Source organism: Colletotrichum karsti (genome assembly GCF_011947395.1).
Source record: "Colletotrichum karsti strain CkLH20 chromosome Unknown Scaffold5, whole genome shotgun sequence".
Classification (NCBI taxonomy): domain Eukaryota; kingdom Fungi; phylum Ascomycota; class Sordariomycetes; order Glomerellales; family Glomerellaceae; genus Colletotrichum; species Colletotrichum karsti.
Genome location: NW_024065905.1, coordinates 71,085 through 87,945, shown reverse-complemented (window position 1 = coordinate 87,945; position 16,861 = coordinate 71,085). Strand labels below are relative to the sequence as shown.

The following is a 16,861-nucleotide window of genomic DNA, read 5'->3' as shown; positions in this document are numbered from 1 at the left end:
GAGAATGTTGAACGTTTTTTTTTTTTCCGCGGGCAAGTGCACTTGAATGATGTCCTACATGGAAATATACTCCTCGAGATGTTGTATGACACGATCTTCTTTCCGTTTTGGCCCCCCGGTAACACGACGTCGCGACATTTTCTCCGTTTACGATATAACCATTGTTCTTCTCGTAATCTATAGAATAGGAATAACATGCTCCCACATCCCGGATCGTAATAGCTCAGTGCTGTCCTGTGCCGTCCTGAACAACAGCACCAGTATCAGACAGCGGTATATGACCATATCATCCAGATCTCTCATCCCTCCGTGATCTCTTTCCCCACTGAACTGACCTCGCAGCGGCCAGTCATCCGCAGACTCCATGTTATTAACGACAATTCTACCCAACCTACGTAAGACCTCGTTCGTGTTGGATACTTGATCGCCCGTCACTGGTGGACCGCCACTGAGATGCGAGAGCCATCTGCGGTGTTTCTTATTCTTGCGGGAGAACGACTGCAGGTCGAATGGGTCGTCAATCGCTCCCCTGAATTCCGCCGACTTATGCTCGTCGCTGAGGCCTTCTTCATTCGGCTTGCGTGTTTCCGCAAGAACTTCGGTGGTATTTGTGTTCCGATTGAAGGTGGTGAGAAGGTCCCGAAGCGCTGATAGCAAATCGCAATGTCGGCCGCGTGGACTGTCTCGTACAGGATGATCTTCGTCAGATTCTTGTTGCTCAGTATCGCCGTTCTTCGCTGTCGCTTTTGAGTCCTTGGCGTTGCCTTCGTCGAAGTCTAACACCTCTATTGCCTTATAAAGAATCATAGAGTTGGCGGTCAAAGTAGCGACACGGCAGTGGTCTTCGTCTTGAGCACCATGGGACGTCTCCTCTATCGATTCGTCCACCTGCCGGAGTTGTTCTAAGGATAGCAATCGTAGATACTCCCGGGTCCAGGGCGAGGCTTTCGAAAACCAGTCTTCGAGCTCGTCGGGATTGTGGAGAAGTTTCAAACAGATACGAAGAACTGTTTTACTGCCTCTGTAGACCTTCTGGTCATGTATGACGTCCCCATTGAGTTCATTTGTTGGCCCTGGAGCTGCCGTGACATCTTCTGTATTTCCTGGTGTGGCCGAGAGCACGCTAGGAGCACAGTCTGGAGTTGCAATTTTAGTTACTCGAAATTCGTCTTCGATCTGACGACGAATTTCACAAAAATTGCCCCCAAAGTCGACTTTGATATCCATCAAGGATTTGGCGTTTGCGCACCACGAAACGTTCTTCCACTGAGGAACTTCGGAAAAGTTCGTTTCCGGGGAGAATGTCGAGGCGCTGAAATCACCCAGCCGAGCATTCGCCCAGTAGTTGCCGTTCAAGGCAAGAATGGTGAGCGGATGTTTCGTCTTCAGCGCCGAGACCGGGAAGAGACCTGGAACCGTCTCCGGGGTGGTGCAGAAAAAGAGGCTGAAGATCAGCAATAAGTCTTTTGGCAGAGAGCTTTCTTGCGGCCAGAAGCAGTCTGGATATCTTGAGAAAATTGCCGATGAGCCGCTCAAGCTGTCTGAGATCTGGTTGCGATTCATGCCATCGAGAAGATGGATAACCTCCGTTTGAGCCGATTTCTCTCCGTAAGAGGCCATCGTCTTCCTGGTTTTGACACCAATGATACCACGCCCGTAATCCATGTTGTTCCGTATTTCTCCCCATAATGGGGGTACCTCAGTGTCCTTTGGCTGGTGTCGTAGGTAAACTCCCACGAGCCCAAGTGTTGCGTGTTGGCGTAAGTCAAACCTGAACGCAGGACTGATGAACGTAGATTCTCCTGATTTCGAATCGAAAGACCGTACTTGGACCCCCTTGGATGCGACAGCTGCAGCGATGAACCCGATTTGAGCATAAGCAGGAGGTGCTGCGAGATCGTCGGGCAAGTGATCGACTAGTACTGGCCGTAAAGCATTGCCCACATTCATTCTTTCTGGATCTACTCCATCCAGCCCAATTTCTTCGAGAAACTCACACCATGCTGCTTCGGGTTTGAATCGCTTTTGCCTCTGCGGTAAGCTCGCGTGTCCTTCATGTTTACTGACCAGGCTCTGTTGCCTTTTCCACTCCTGCAAGAACGCTGTCCCCAATACAGGGGTATTTGCTGTGACTTGAAAGTTCATTGTCGCTAAATTCCATCTTAATCGATTCAAGCTGAACCATTTTCCAATAGTGTTTCTGTTGCATTTCCTATATATCGAAGCAGATCGGATGTATACGCGTTCTAGTGATGACCCTAACGCGATATAGCTGGCGATGACACCGACTACTATCGTGACGTAGAGGTTCCATAGCTCATATTCGGGTTTGGCAGCGTCGACCGCTTGAGAGTTGTTCAGAAACTGGAGTATGTTGCGAAGAAGACAGTCTGTGGAGTTGCCATTCTCGGGACATTTCGAGCCGTCCATTGGTGTGAGCGAAAGTGAATCAGTGTAGGGAGTTTGGTTTCGCTGTCATACACCAAACATGAAAGGAGAGGATGGAGCCTACATATATATATATATGTAGATTTCTCACTAAGGTCTTGGCTTGTGTGAGATACCTCTGCATTGATGCCCAACACGATGATAGGCGGAGACAAATGCGTGTCGCCAAATTCGTCTGTGTTACACGACATTTGTGATGAGTCGCTGACTTGCAGCAGTTATCAACGCATTTGGATTACCAGTGCATCCCATTCCCTTCTACCCATTCCTTGAGTTCACAAATACTCATCCGGAGTCGGTATCGACTTCTCCCCCAAATTCAACGGCACCTACACACCACCCGTCAGCTTCATATTAACTCAATCAAAGCTCTCGCGAACGCGAACTCACCATCGCCGGTCTCTCCACACTCTCCTCCTCAAAAGCCTTCAACACATCCCCTCTCCTGCCCTCCCCTCTACACCGTAGCTTGACCGGCATATCCTCCGCCGGATTCCCAGGCAAAGCCCCCGCGTAATCGGCAAAGCTCAACGGCGTCTTCGTCCCGGGCGCCGGGGCGATGTCGAAGGCCCACAGGATGCGCATCATGGTGATGACGAAGGAGCGCTCGGCGACGTGGTAGCCGGGGCCTGTGTTGTGGTCAGATGTTTGTATGTCTGACTGAGAGTTTGAGAAGGGGAAAGCGGCGGAGGGGTGAAGCTTACAAACGCGACGGCCGGCCCCGAAGGCGAAGTGGTCTCTCTTCGTCGGGTCTTGCGAGTTGATACTCTCCATCGTCTGTCCACGATCAATATCCAACCTCCCTTTATAGCGGCAAGAAAGTGATCTTACCGTAGTCTCATCATCTTTAAACCTCTCAGGCCAGAACCGCTCCGGATCCTCATGCCTCGCCGGATCGTGACTAATCGCACTACACCTCCGTCAGCCTCATCCTCCCCCTTTTCCTCGTGGAAGACAAGCATACTATGCGTTGATATGCAACCTCGACCCCTTTGGCAAGAAATACTCCCCAACCTGCATATCGCGCGCGGTGATATGCGGATGTCCCAGCGCGACGGGCGGCCGCCACCTCCAGACCTCCTTCATCATCATGCGGACGTATGGGATCCGGTGGAAGTCGGCATATGTCGGTACCCTGTCACCGACGACTTGGTCTTGTATCCATTTCCATCAGCAACGATGTTTAAGCTTGACGAGGTTGGGAAAACTTGCCGATTTCACGCTGAGCTTTGGCCTGGACTTCGGGGAACATCATCATGGCCTCCAGGAACGCCCACGTGGTCATCCGACTCTACCACATCATATCCGTCAGTATATCCTCGAAGGAGCTTTAACGAGGGAGGAAAAACATGGACTCACCGTGTCCGCAGCCCCAACGATGAAAGAAAGACCCAAGATCGCGACCTCCTCTTTGCAAGACATCCCCCTCATCTCCTCGTGTCGCAGTACCTGACCAAGGAACGTATTTTCAACTAGCGTATCGCCTTTCGCCAGACGCTCTTCGATGGCCTACAACCTCCCCGTCAGATTTGCAACTCGCGCAGCCGAAATTCAAATGTGGAGTACGTAGACGAACCTCAACGCGCTTCATCGCCCAAGCCAAGTCCCGTTGATACCTCGCTCGTCCCCGTCTCTCCCACGGCTTGAGGAACATCGGAAGTTTTCCCAACGAAGGGATCAGATCGATGATATTCGAACCCGGGAACGTATCTAAGCACCGCCATCGTCAGCTTTCAGACGGGTCACGGTTCTAGCTAGGGATGTCGGCTTACTGATGATTTGTATCTCGGCCTCTATTGTACACACTCCGTCAGCATGCCTCATCCTCTCGATTCAAGATCGGAAACAGCGCGACTCACCCATGATGAAGGGAATCACCGGGTCATCTGTATCCGGAATCTGCTCACCATCAGCAAACATGGAAACGCAGAAGCGAGGAGATAACTTACTTCCATGCCCATAAATGCCGTCGCAAAGGCACTGTAGGTATACCTCCCAATAGCCTGATACAGCTTCGACCCAGCCAGCCCGCCGCTCTCGTCGAGGACATTCTCACGGAGGAACTTGAGGGTCTCGTATTCCAGAAGCCTTGTACCCTTCAATCAGTCCTACCGCGCAAAAAAATAGTCAAATCATCCGCGATCCATTTGGTGTAAGTGACTTACGGAACGATCTTATCAGCCTGCTGCACATTCGTCACGAGCTGCTGAATCACCTTCCTCTGATTCTGCCTCACAGTCAGCACCCACACACAACCCTCTCTCTCGAAATCCAAAACTCTCGCGAGCATCATCATATCATACCTTCCACCTCGGATGGCTCGCATCCAAAAACAACACATTGAAGTCGTTATTCAGGATCCCGCTCGACATGATCCACGTCGGCCGGTCCGCGGTCTGCGCCGACCTCTTGTCGAAGATCTCCTACACCCATCGTCAGAAAACCACTCTCAACTTTCTTTCCCCTTGGCAACAAAACCTCACCTTGACCAAAACATCCGAATTGACATAATAATCAACAACAAACCCCGTCCTCACCCCAAACAGAGGCCCATACTCCCGCGCCCACTCGCACAACTTCAAATGCCACCGCCTCGCCCTGTTCTCCCGGATCAGCTCCGGGAGGTGCCCCAGAATCGGGGTCGCGGGGGGTTGCGCGGGTACCCGTCGTCCCGGAGCCTTGTTCTTCCGCTTTTGTGCGTATATCGCGAGGACGAGGATGGTTATGAGAAAGAGACTGATTTTAGGGTGTTCCAGCACCGGCCTTAGCAGACCTTGTCTCGTCGTTGCTTCCATTATCGATGTGTTTTAGCGACCAGACGAATTACAAGAATTTCGTCAAAGATTCAAACTGCTTTTCTTTCAGATAATCGATATATCAAGATTACCAGCTCGGGTTTTCCGACGTCGACGGCTGGGATCGGCGTCTCGATACACCCCGTACTGCCGTCCCTCTACCGCTCACAGACCCCACCGGGACTGCCGCCGCGGCTCCGGAAGTGCGGGGGGAGTCGGTCCTACGTCACGGCGTTGAGTGGGCTCAATGTATATAAATCTGAACAGCGAGAGCTTCTGGAAATGCGAGAGGTCGTGTACTGCGATGTTCATTCGCTTGGTGCATAGACGCGATCTTATTCGGTAATGTATCATGGTTGTTCGGCACTAAATCGGTATCACATCGTCCCCAACACCATGGGCACAGGAAGCCACATATTTCCATTGAGTTCGCCGACCATCTGATAACTGAGAAGTAGGTAATCGGCGCGGTCGGCGTCGTTTATGCCGTGTTTTCTCGGATGTTCCGATGGTGGCTGTCCCATACGCGGCAGCTTTTGCCAAAATCAGCTTTCTTGAGTAGGTTCAAGCACATGTAATGTGTGCAACTGTTGGCTAGCAGAGTAAAGAGGATCTTCTGAAGTGGAAAATTAGGTCAGCTATAGCCGGCTGGAGCTCTGTATCCTATAATTTCCCCAGCATTTCTCGACAGGCAGTCACAAATGAGACAGCAAGGTGCGTAGGTGACATTTAGAGTGCTGCCTCCTATCCATGTTAACAGAGGACAAGCCATCGCTGCTTTTCTGGTGAAAATAATATCTAACAAGATATGGAACCTCGACGAATCTAGCATTGAGAATCCGAAGGCGTGGAACAGAACAGAATCCGGGGTAGAACTGCGGACGATAGTGAGCTTGCTCCGCACAATCGTACTTCTGCCCGGAAACGCCTGGGCACAAACGCGACAGTCTATTGGAAAGCTTATTCTGTTAGCTCTTCACTGATTCCAACAGCCGAAGCGCAAGAATGCCCCGTTTCGGCATCTTCGGACGACGGAGGATTCGAGGACCCCGCTGACATATCCGGGAAAGCTGCCGGGAGGGGCCGAGTTCTCCGGCGGCATTTTTCTTCTTCGGATTTAACATCGTGCTAATGCCGATGAATTTGTCAGGGTCGACAACGTCTGGAGAACGCGAACCAAAGTTGCAATTGCTGCGAATTCCTGCAAACGATAGGCCTCCCGCTTGCCGCGGAGCCTCCAAACGGCGACCAGGTCGGCAGCCCGGACTGGCTCGACGGCGCCGTGGGTTGCAATCAAAGTTGCGGGGGGCAGAACCACTCTACACGTCACAGATCAGCCAGGTGCCACACCCGTTAGAGAATGCGATTTGCAGGGGTCGATTTCCAAGAAAAATGCCGTCCAAACTCCGAGGCAGGCACCGCAGGGGCAGGTATTCGCGCCGCTGGATATCCGGTCGGGCACCGTTCTCGAGTTGCGGGCGGACGCTCACGGCACACATGGTGCCACGCGGGTACGGGTGTTGGTCGGCCGTACGCTGTGGAACCCTCTGAGTCCGTTATCCATGGGCGACCAGATGTCCAGCATGTCTTTCGCGAAATGAAAAGCATCAGATATCTTCCGACAGAAGGCCTAAAATCGTGCCAGCGACATCATAGTTGGGCGGCTTCAGCATTCGTAAATGCTGGCTGCGGGGATCGGTGTGGCGCCAGGCGCTTCAAGGCCTCACCGAGTGGGCCTTCGCCCGCGCCGATGGTCCGGAAACCGGCGGAAGTGATTCCGGGACGACCCACAAGTCGCGAGTGCCGCGAGGCCTCAAGGCCACAACGCCACCCATCCTGGTCGGTGCACTGATCGCCGGTCGCGTGAGAAATGCCATCGTTTCGGCTGCTTTTTCCCATTCATCGCCTTTGGCGATCCAGTGACTCCAGGAGCAGGGGAGTCGGGACACTTCCGAGGAAGCGCGCAGTCCTCGGCACCCGTCCGCAGGTACAGACCGATTCAGCAGGATCAGTTGTTGCACCCGTTCAAACTCGCGCCGTTCAGATGCCTAACTGCTGTGCTAAACCACTCCCTGGCAGACTTTCGTGGGCATTCCTTTCCCACGAATCTGGCTGAAGTATCGCCGAGTGAGTGCCGGACAAAACCCGTGACACCACATCCGTGAGAGTCAAGAGGATCACATTACGCGCCGGGGCTACATGCATTGTACCAAGACAACATGGGGCAGAAGAGCGAGACTAGGGCGGAGGTTTGCTGGAAAATGACATCAACTCCGGCGTGGTGCCTCTGGGCAGAGCTTCCGGAAGGGGGCCAACAGGGACAGGGAAAAGTGGGCGCGACCTCCGGAAGACACGGAGAAAGGAAGCGTGGCTGTCGTCAGCGCTCATCAGCTTACGGGTTCATCGCGCCGGCATGCGGTTGGCCTTGCCATCCAGCCTCAAGCGCCTTCGTTCTGGGTATTGACCGCTCGCCCGGAGACGCTCGAAAGAGAGAAAATGGCGCACCGCAGCGGCAACCTTTCAGTGGCATGACGGTGGGCTGCTCCGGTCGCTGCTACTCTTGGCCGGCACACCCACGGCCTTGGGCCTCTACGGAATGCGGACGGATGGCCGATGGAACGCTCGTTTGTTTCTGAACCAACGCTGGAAGAAACGAGGTAGCACAGCTGCTTGCACTGTGTCGGATGTTGGGTTTCGGATGACGCTGTATCGGTAGCAGATGGGAGCCCAGCAGAGTCCCTCTCGTTTTGTTTGTGCCGCGGACCGCTGCGCAGCGCTGACCTGGGCTGATTCGGCTGAACGAACCGCACTGGCACTGGCACGCCCCGGGTCGGCGCGGCTTTTCGAGGAAACCGCACTGGCCAGATTGCCGGGAACGCCTGCGGCAAACCCCCCAGGCAGTGGAAACAATTTTCATCCGGGGCGGAAACCAAGACTTGGTGTCCGAAATCGCACCAAAGAAGCGCGACCGCCAAGAGTGATATGCTCCAGAAGGCCCAGCGACATGATCCGGTGTTAGATGTCGCGATTCTCGTCAACCGAGGATCGTCTCGGAATAACAGCAGTAAGATGTCGACAGCGGCCGGTAAGCCTGTCTGGAGATTTGCCGAGCCCATTGCGAACATGCGTTCTTTCGGTCGCCGGGACATTGTTCAGACGTCCCGCATCAAGAATGCAACGCCAGACATCTCCCGGCCGAGAGAGCAACGTAGCGAGACCCGAAGCAGGTGGGCGCCGGCGGGAGACGTAACGGCAGCGGGAAATGCCTATTGCCTCCTGGGATCGTTGTACTCTGTCTCAGCCCCGTCCTCCCCAGTTCAGGTGTTCACTACGTTCACTACAGAAACGGGGAATGCTGGCAATAGTTGACGCGGCGCCTGCCTGTGGGCGTGACGGGGCCTGAACCTCTGCTCACGGCTGGAGCACGTAGCGCGTGGACTTGGGGGTTTGGGGTCGCGACCGCGGTACACTCGGCTTGACCCCCTATTCGACACGGCGACAGTGCGCAGAGGGCAGCTCCGAGAGCAGCGAGCCGAGCGCCCCCAGGTTGATGTCGCCGGTGTTCCCACCTTCCGACACCTTCTGCACGTCGACGACGTTGCGATTGGCGGCGGGTTCGCTTTCGTGAGAGCATCAGCAGGTCGATGCAGCCCTCTCTCTGGGAATCGAACCAGATCGGAACTGGCATTCGCTGAAGATGGCGCCGCAGTCGTTTGCTGTATCCCGCGAGACTTGGTTGCGTGCTGGCGAGAGACGGCCGGGGTGGGTCGCCATGCGCAAGTCCGCTCTCAGCACGGGCGGGTAAAGAAAGGGCCCAGGCCGGGGCAGGTTGAGTTTGATTAACACAAATTTGGCGCGTCGCCGGAACGAGATGGCGCTGAACGCTCTCGGGATTGTCGCTCCATGGCGAAAATTGGGAGAGGGGAAAGGGTGGGTGCCCCCGGAGCGAAGACGGAACAAGGTGCCTGGCTCGCCCGGACAGAGCGGCAGCTTTTGCCGGGCGTGGTTTTGTGCACGACGCCGGCTTGCTGTGGTAATTAAAAGTTGCCGAGCTGCTTCGGCGGTGCCGTTTCAAGATGATGCCAGACAGGAGACGAAAATGACGGAATTCAGGCAATCAAGTCAAGCGGCAGACCGGACGTAGTAAATGGTGATGCTACAGGCGCATACGAGCACACGGAGGTCGACTGCCCGCCTGGTGAAGTGTGGCAACGGTTGCCAGTTGAGAGCATGCCAGTCCATCGATCCAGACCAAACCGGCAAGGGGGTTTGCCAGATGGAAGACGATCGACTGGATTGTCGCTGATGGCCGTGGAATTCTGCGCGCATCTGGTTGAAGCAGCGACGGATCAGACGGGCTGGGGACGGGGAGAATGGAGGCCAAGGTCCGGAAAGTGCCTGCGCCGCCGGAGGAAGCCCAGCTGACAGCCATCGGCCCCGCTCCAGATGAAAGCGTATTGGGTGTGCAGGATGCATATTAAATATAGCGACAAGCTTCTGCTCGTCGTTTAGGCGGACAGCGCCCGCGCGGGAGGCCGATGGCTCCCAGGAAGGAGACGGGCCACGTAGGGCATTCGATAGACTTGGAGGCACGTAACCCGGCCGTCTTGATTCTTAACCGGCTGGCCGTGCCGTAAATGAAGGTCCACAGCCACGGGCGAAGCGCACAGTTCTGCAGGCGAGGCACGCGTAGGGCGCTCTGCTGGGGACGGTTGGCGCCGTAGTGACCTTGATCGAGCAAGGGCAGGCAGGCAAGCCCCAGAACGTGTTGCCGCCGGCGTTGGAGGTGGGCGTTCCGTGGAAGAATTCTGCGAGACCAACGGGCGACGGGAGGAGACTGAGAGATTGAGAGAGAGAGGCGACTCGACGGTGAAAGAGTTGAAGGAGGGTACGGGACGGAGAAAGAGCAGGGGGCGGGGCGTTTCTAGGCCCGGCCGGCGGCGTTTGTCGTCCACGCCCCCATGTCGTAGGCGGCAGAGTCTAGAGACCACCAATGTTGTTGTGAGGGCGAGTCGTTGTTCCAGTCAGAAAGTCTTGACTCTTGGGGAATCGTCCGATGGCCCAGTCCGCGCTTCTCTCGTCTTTGAGTGGGCCAAAGCCGGGCGCGCGACGGGCATGGCAGGGTTTTTGACTCTGTGGTGCCGAGGTGAAAGGCGCTGTAGCAATCGGCGGGCCCGGGGGTGTCGCACGCTGAAGCTGACAGGCGCTGCCGGTCGGGTCGGATTTGCCGCCGGAGATGGTCGTTGGTGTTTTCTTGCGCGATGAAGGACTGTTGGAGAGGTTGAAGCGTCGTCAACCCAGACCAGGAAGAAGCGACAGAGCGACAGAGCAATCAAGATGGCTGGAAGAGAAGAGCAATGATCTTCAGATGCGTCGTCTCTTGCAAACGGGAGGCATCGGTCGGCGGCGGTGGGCAGAGGACGGATGGATGCGAGACACGAGATGTGTCGGGGAGTCTGCCGCGTCTACTGTGCTGCACTGTAGGTATTCATTTGGCTTTCAGCCGGCAGCTGTCGTGTCAGGATATCAATGAGGCATGAAGCTTGACGAGAGAAGTGTCGAGAATGAAGAAATTGAATTTTTATTTTATTTTTTGCACAATTAAAAAAATGATGTCGGTGGTAGCAGTACGGGCAGGAGCAGGATGAGGACTGAGGTGGAAGGCACCTGCCGGGCATCTCTCATCCTTCCTCCTTCCCCAGGTGCCAGGCTCTGGATGAAGCAGGTACGACACGACGGACAGATCGGAGGGCAGGTGCGCCTGCAGAATTGAGGAGAGGAGAGAAGTACCTCGGTACACGGTGTAAGTCAGCAGTGTTTGGCACGTACCGAAATGCGAGGGAAGCAGCGACTGAGGACCGTGGACCGTGGACCACCGAGTGAAAGGAAGGAGCTCAGCAGGCAAAGTGGGGCCTTTCCCTCCTGGTTTCCCGTGTCTCCGTTGCCTCCCTCCTCATTCAGCTCCGGCACACCAGCCGATCGCCGTACCTCCCTCACCTTCAGTCCTCACCTCAGTCCTCAAGCTCAATCACCTCAGTCACCTCAATCAGTCAGACAACGAGATTAAGACTGAGTCCTCTCATCGGTCTCTGCCTTGGGTCCTCGCCCCCAAATCCAAATCAGGGCCTTTTTTCATTTCGCAGCTGCGGCTTCCGTTCTGTGTGATGAGGTGGTCCGCACCCGCCTCGTTTCTCCCGTCCATTTCCACTTCTTTCCTTTGCTTTTCGGCGCACGCCCCCAGACCCACCCGCTGACAACACCCGACCGTGACCCGTTCCGCGCCGCGTCTGCCTGGGGGAGAGGAAGGAGAGAGGGAAAGAAGACGGATTTTGTCATTGCCATTTTGAATAATTAATTCTCAGCTTAAGTAATACATCTTAATTGCTTTCAAGTGAATTATTCTGTCTGCTGTTATGCATCTTGACATTGCATCCTTTCACAGTTCTTCCTTTGTCCGGCTGCCCACTCCTGCCCTACTCTCCAAAGGTACATGCCCTTTGTACCCTTCTTTCACCCACACCCATTGATTCAAAAGACACCCCTCCCCAAAGTCCACCGAAACGGCCACCAGAAACCACCGCCCGGATTTTTCGCCCACCACCGAGAAATCGCGGCCGCCCGTGTCCTCTTCCTGCTCCGAAATCTCTCTCCTTTCCAACAGAATCATTTCTTCCACAAATCTGCTCGCGTCGCCTGCCAAAACACCATCGGTCTGCTCCGACACCGCTCCGGAGACGCCTTCTGCCCTAACACCGGCCACAAGCGTCCCTCTGCCCCCGTCCGCCGCCCGCTGCCTGGGGGTCTCGCCTCTGGAGCCACCCTTCACCAGAGGCACCAGAGGCTCCATAATCTCGGCGCGACGGGTCGTCTTTTCTCTGCGTCACCCGGCCCCAAAACTCTCTTCTCTTCCGGAGCCCGCCCCCCCTCAACAAAACACACCACCTCCCGCTCCATTTCCCCCTCCGACCTCTTCTTCCTTTTCTCTCCCGTCTTTTCTCTTGCAACTCAACTTCCTTTCCTTCTCCGGGACACAACGCGACCGACACCGCCGTACCCGTCACGGTTGTCGCACACTACACATCACCGTCGCAAACACTGCCTTTCGCATTCGCGTCGCGCCGCGCCTGCTGTCGCATCACATCGCATCGCATATTCGTCTCCGACGCGACTCCGGAGTCGTCAGTCGTCGCCAACCTCAACTCGACGAGATCACCTTCTTGTCGCCGCCACACCAAAACATCACCGCTTCATCCATCTCTACCACCACATCTGACCATCTCAACACATCACTCACCGTCACCCACAATGTCGACCGGTGTTGTGCGGTCTACCGCCCTCAGAGCCGGCGGCGCCTGCGTGCGCTGCCGCAAGGGCAAGACCAAGTGCGTCTACGAGAACGGCCGCGCTCCATGCAAGAACTGCGCCAAGGGCATGCACGAGTGCTATCTGCCCTCCGAGTCCATGGCCCATCATCACGGCCAGTCGCCCGCTCGCCATACCACCGCTCATCGTCCTTCGCGCGAGAGCCTGCCAGCTTCGGTCCCGGCCGGCGAGACGCGCGCCGCCAACCCGGCATCCACTGGATCGCGACACGTTCAGCCTCCCGAAAAGTAAGTCACGCGTCATTTTCTCTCTACCTCGTCTTTATCGAGTCTTCTCCGGCCTTCAGCAGTCGTCATCACCATATCCACCGCCCGTCTGTCTCCCTTGCCCCATCCTGTCCTCTTCCTCCTCCCACAGCGCCCGAGAATTCAGCTGCCGCGCCCCGTGTGCCCGGCGTGCTATTCTGGTCTTCGGCTGTGTTCGCCGCCCATGACCGCCGACTAGGGAGGGAGCTCGGCCCCTTCTGCATGCGGCCTGGGCGCGGTGGCTTGTCCCTCTCTCATCACTCATCGCACTCTGTCTTGTCCACCTCCTGCTGCGCTTGGTTCCCCCTTTCTCCCAAGAGTCCATGACTCCCGTCCCCAAGATCTCTGGGCCTTTGCCTCGATCTCCCGAAGGCGGCCCTCAATCTCACCCACCCCCGGCGGCATCGTCCACCGCCGCTAACCTGGCCTCGGAGCCGCTGTTTGGCTCTTTGAACCCCATCCCCTTGCCTCCACAGCCCTTTTTCGCGCGCCATCGCATCCTCATTTCCCGAGTCGTATCCCGATCCCCTCCACCCTGGCTCGCCCTCTCCACACGCCCGGCTCTTTCGCCGGTTTCTGCTGCCGTCTCCATTTCGAGAAAATGACAACCGAACTTGAACGCTGACATAACCCCCCAGGCTCACTCCGGAGCTGATCCAGGAATGCGAACGCGTCATTTCCAAGACGTACCCGGCCTGTGTCGCCTTCCACAAGCCGTCTTTCATCCAGCAGCTGAAGAACGCCTCGCTGGACCCGGCTCTCATCTACGCGCTGCTCACCTGCGCTGCTCGGTACGTACTTCACTGACGGTTGTTTTGCAGCTGTTCCCGATCTTCATCCTCTCCCTGCCCTGGCGTTTCACCAACTCCCCCGCAATGTCCGATATTTTTGTGGGTGGCGCGGCCTTCCGGTCGGGCCTGCGTCCTCGGCTCGCTAAGCCCCAAAAGTCCGGACTTGGCCCGAAGCGTCCCCTTCTCCAATTTTTGACTTTCGGCCGACTCAGTCGATCGCCGCTCAGAGGAATTGCAACGCTAACACTGTACCTTGCAGGAGCTCTCCCACCTTGATTCGCCGCTATGGTGGACAGTCCGGCGCTACCGGTGCCGCTGAGCACTTCGCCGCCAAGGCCATGGGTATCATCAACCAGAACCTCGACACGCCGAGTCTCGCTGAGATTCAGGCCATCTGCTTGATCATCATTCACGAATGGGGCTCCCGCAATGCCGTGCGCGCCTACATCTACCTTGGCCAGGCCAGCCGCATGGTCCAGATGTACCGTATCCTGCACAGCCATCACGCCGCTGTCAGTGAGGCCGACCGCTTCCTCCAGGACGAGTCCTTCCGCCGTGTCCTATGGCTGTTGTACATCCTCGACTGCCTGCTGACCAGCACGCCCGGTCGCCAGCCGGCCTTGTCGTCCAACGACACCGCTGACGTCTCGCTGCCGTGCTCCGACATGAACTTCGCATTCGGCAACGCCGTCTTCGTCCAGACCATCAACCTCTCGGACCCGTCCCGTCTGCCCGCCGGAACCCGCGTTGACGACATCGGCGAGTTCGGCCAGATCGTCATGGCCACCCGAATCTGGCGCGACGTGGTTCAGATGCTGATGACCACGACCACCGAGACCTTTAACGACGGCGTCTGCAATGGTCTCATGGGGGAGATTGAGCGCCTCAGGAACTCTCTGTCGATGCAGTACGTCGACAAGCCTGGCCAGATCAACCTGCACATTACCATGGGCTCCGGCTTCACGTACGCCATGCTGCACTGCATGCTGCACTGCGCGTCCATCTTCATCAACCGCCGCCGCCTGCTGCAGTACGTCACTGCGCCCGGCTTCGATGTCGAGACCTGGCGTCTGTCGCCCCAGTGCCACGAGATCATTGATAGGCTCTTTACCTCGTGCCACAGCACCATCGCCATGTTGACGGCGCTCGAGACCGGCTCAGACAAGGATGGCATCATCTGCTTCCCCATCTTCATGCTCTTCTCTTCCTTCACCGCAAGCGCTACCGTCGCCTACCTGTCTCTGAAGGGCCTCACACCGAATAACGCCGTGGAGACCGCGGGACACATTGTTCGCGACGGCCTGCACTTCATGCAGGAGGGCGTCGAAACCTGGCCCCTCATCAGCTCGTGGCTGCGTCACCTCGCCGTCATGCACAGAGTCCTCGGCAATGATGCCACCGGCAGCCCCTCTGCTCGCCCTACTTCCCTTCCCCCTGCTGCTGGCCACCCGCCCGTCGCCGATCAGGCCTCCGTTAAGGACGAGGCTGCTTCCAACCCCGACACCAACCCGGATGCGATGGACTACGACCAGACCTCCAACGCTCCGGCGCCGCAGCCCCCCGTCAACAACGGAACTGCCCCCGTCAGCGAGAACGGACGCGACAGCGAGCCTCCTGTTCCTCTGCCCCGCCGCCCCGGCGTCGCCACCATCAACGGCGGCTCCGTCTCCGGCACCCCGGCTTCCGCCAGCCCGCCGCCCCAGCAGCAGCCCGAGTCCAAGGCGTCGCCTGAACCTATTGCCCAGCCTATCGTCAGCAACGGCGTCACTCCTTCCGCCGAGTCTGTTGCTCCCGTGCCTCAGGACATGACGGCTAGTGAGCTCTGCTCTGCATTCGAGCGACAGCTTCTGGAGCTCGACGACCTCGCTGCCTTCATGGGCGGTGGCGTCTAAGCTCCTTGTCAAATCTGATGAGAGGAATCATCTTCTCGAGGGGCGACTGTTTCAACTCATTTCGGACCGGCATCTGTACAGTACGACTATACCCTGCGACTGAATTTGCGATCTTGCATGCGGCACGACTTTTGATGCCTCGCCCAGAATGGGATCATCTGCTACGTATAACTGGGGCGGTACAAGGATTGAAGGCGTTGGCAGGAGATGCTGCCCACCCGATCCATTGAGAGGCTTGGTGGTTCTGACTCTTGTGTAGAGTAATTGGAGGGAGGGGTGTCTTGGGCGTTGGAGGACAGTCAACAGTCGGTCATGACCATCTCTACGGAGACGTTGACATTCGTTTTTAAGGCAACACGCGTGGTATATCCAATGGGGGCTCTGGTTGCTTGCCATGTAGTTGTGACTGGCGGCGTTAGGAACATTGCTTGATAACTTCTAATGGTATACCCTTTCACACATGATTCTCACGTCTCTGCACAATGCTTGTGATGTCTATTGAGAGTGCATCAAAGGTGATGGTTGCAGCACATGCCAATGCTTGTCTTGATGTGATGAAACTGAGCTAACCCCCACCCTTGCTCTGAAAGAGTCTTTCATAGACATTAAAACTCTTCTTTATGTTTCAATGTCGTCCCTTTTATGGTTCGTCATATCCGAATATGGCTTACATCAGAAAGCATCTCGGATTCTCTCGTCTCTGTGTGGCTGCCAGAACCGGACTTCGGCCTTCGGTGCCTTTCCACTTTCCGTCTCCCATCCGTGCGCCCACCAAGCCACCACCCAAAAACTTCGTCAGCACCGCGGCCGGACTTCACCAAACCTCTCCCCAACCCCGACTGTCCGCATACTTAGGCGTCAGCGTTCCTCGAAAACGTCCCGCCCCTGTGCCAAGTCCGCCGGGTTTCGCGCCCTCCTGCATTTGTTCGTCGTCACTCTCGTCACCCATTTTCCATCCTCCTCTCTCTTGCAGATCCCCAAGGAACGGCGTTTGGTGGGACAAATCAGATCTGAAGCCCGGCTTTGCTTGTCGGGAAAGGAAATACACACACGATCGTGAGACATTGCCCGTCCGCCCGCTCGGCTGCGACATCAAAGCTTGGCTCTCGCGCTGGTCTCTCCCACGGATCTTCGCTCGGGATCCAGGGTCCTGCCTCACGAACCACAAGGGAAAACCCGCCGCCGGGGGCTTTTTACAACAGTCTGCTGGTCTGGCCCGGTCTTGCGTCACGGCCGAACCGGCCCGCCATTCCCCGGATCGAGCCTTGCGCCCGGGATTGAATTGAACTGCGTCTTCAGGTCCCCCC

The 16,861-nt window shown here is 56.5% G+C and overlaps 2 protein-coding genes across 2 annotated transcripts; one reads left to right on the top strand and one right to left on the bottom strand.

Annotated features, from left to right (window-relative positions):
• Positions 1 to 2,723: 2,723 nt before the first annotated feature.
• On the bottom strand, positions 2,724 to 5,243 carry CkaCkLH20_02031 (cytochrome p450; the record flags this gene model as incomplete). Its single annotated transcript, XM_038884750.1, has 14 exons — positions 2,724 to 2,777; positions 2,839 to 3,077; positions 3,153 to 3,225; positions 3,280 to 3,358; positions 3,437 to 3,596; positions 3,643 to 3,739; positions 3,808 to 3,957; positions 4,025 to 4,158; positions 4,221 to 4,241; positions 4,308 to 4,347; positions 4,398 to 4,536; positions 4,614 to 4,675; positions 4,752 to 4,871; positions 4,932 to 5,243. 14 exons carry the CDS (start codon positions 5,241 to 5,243, stop codon positions 2,724 to 2,726), a joined length of 1,680 nt encoding a protein of 559 aa, XP_038749538.1.
• Positions 5,244 to 12,548: 7,305 nt separating this feature from the next.
• Positions 12,549 to 15,554, top strand: CkaCkLH20_02030 (uncharacterized protein; the record flags this gene model as incomplete). Its single annotated transcript, XM_038884749.1, has 3 exons — positions 12,549 to 12,853; positions 13,510 to 13,662; positions 13,922 to 15,554. The coding sequence occupies 3 exons, from the start codon at positions 12,549 to 12,551 to the stop codon at positions 15,552 to 15,554; spliced, it is 2,091 nt and encodes a 696-aa protein (XP_038749537.1).
• Between the last annotated feature and the right edge of the window lie 1,307 nt (positions 15,555 to 16,861).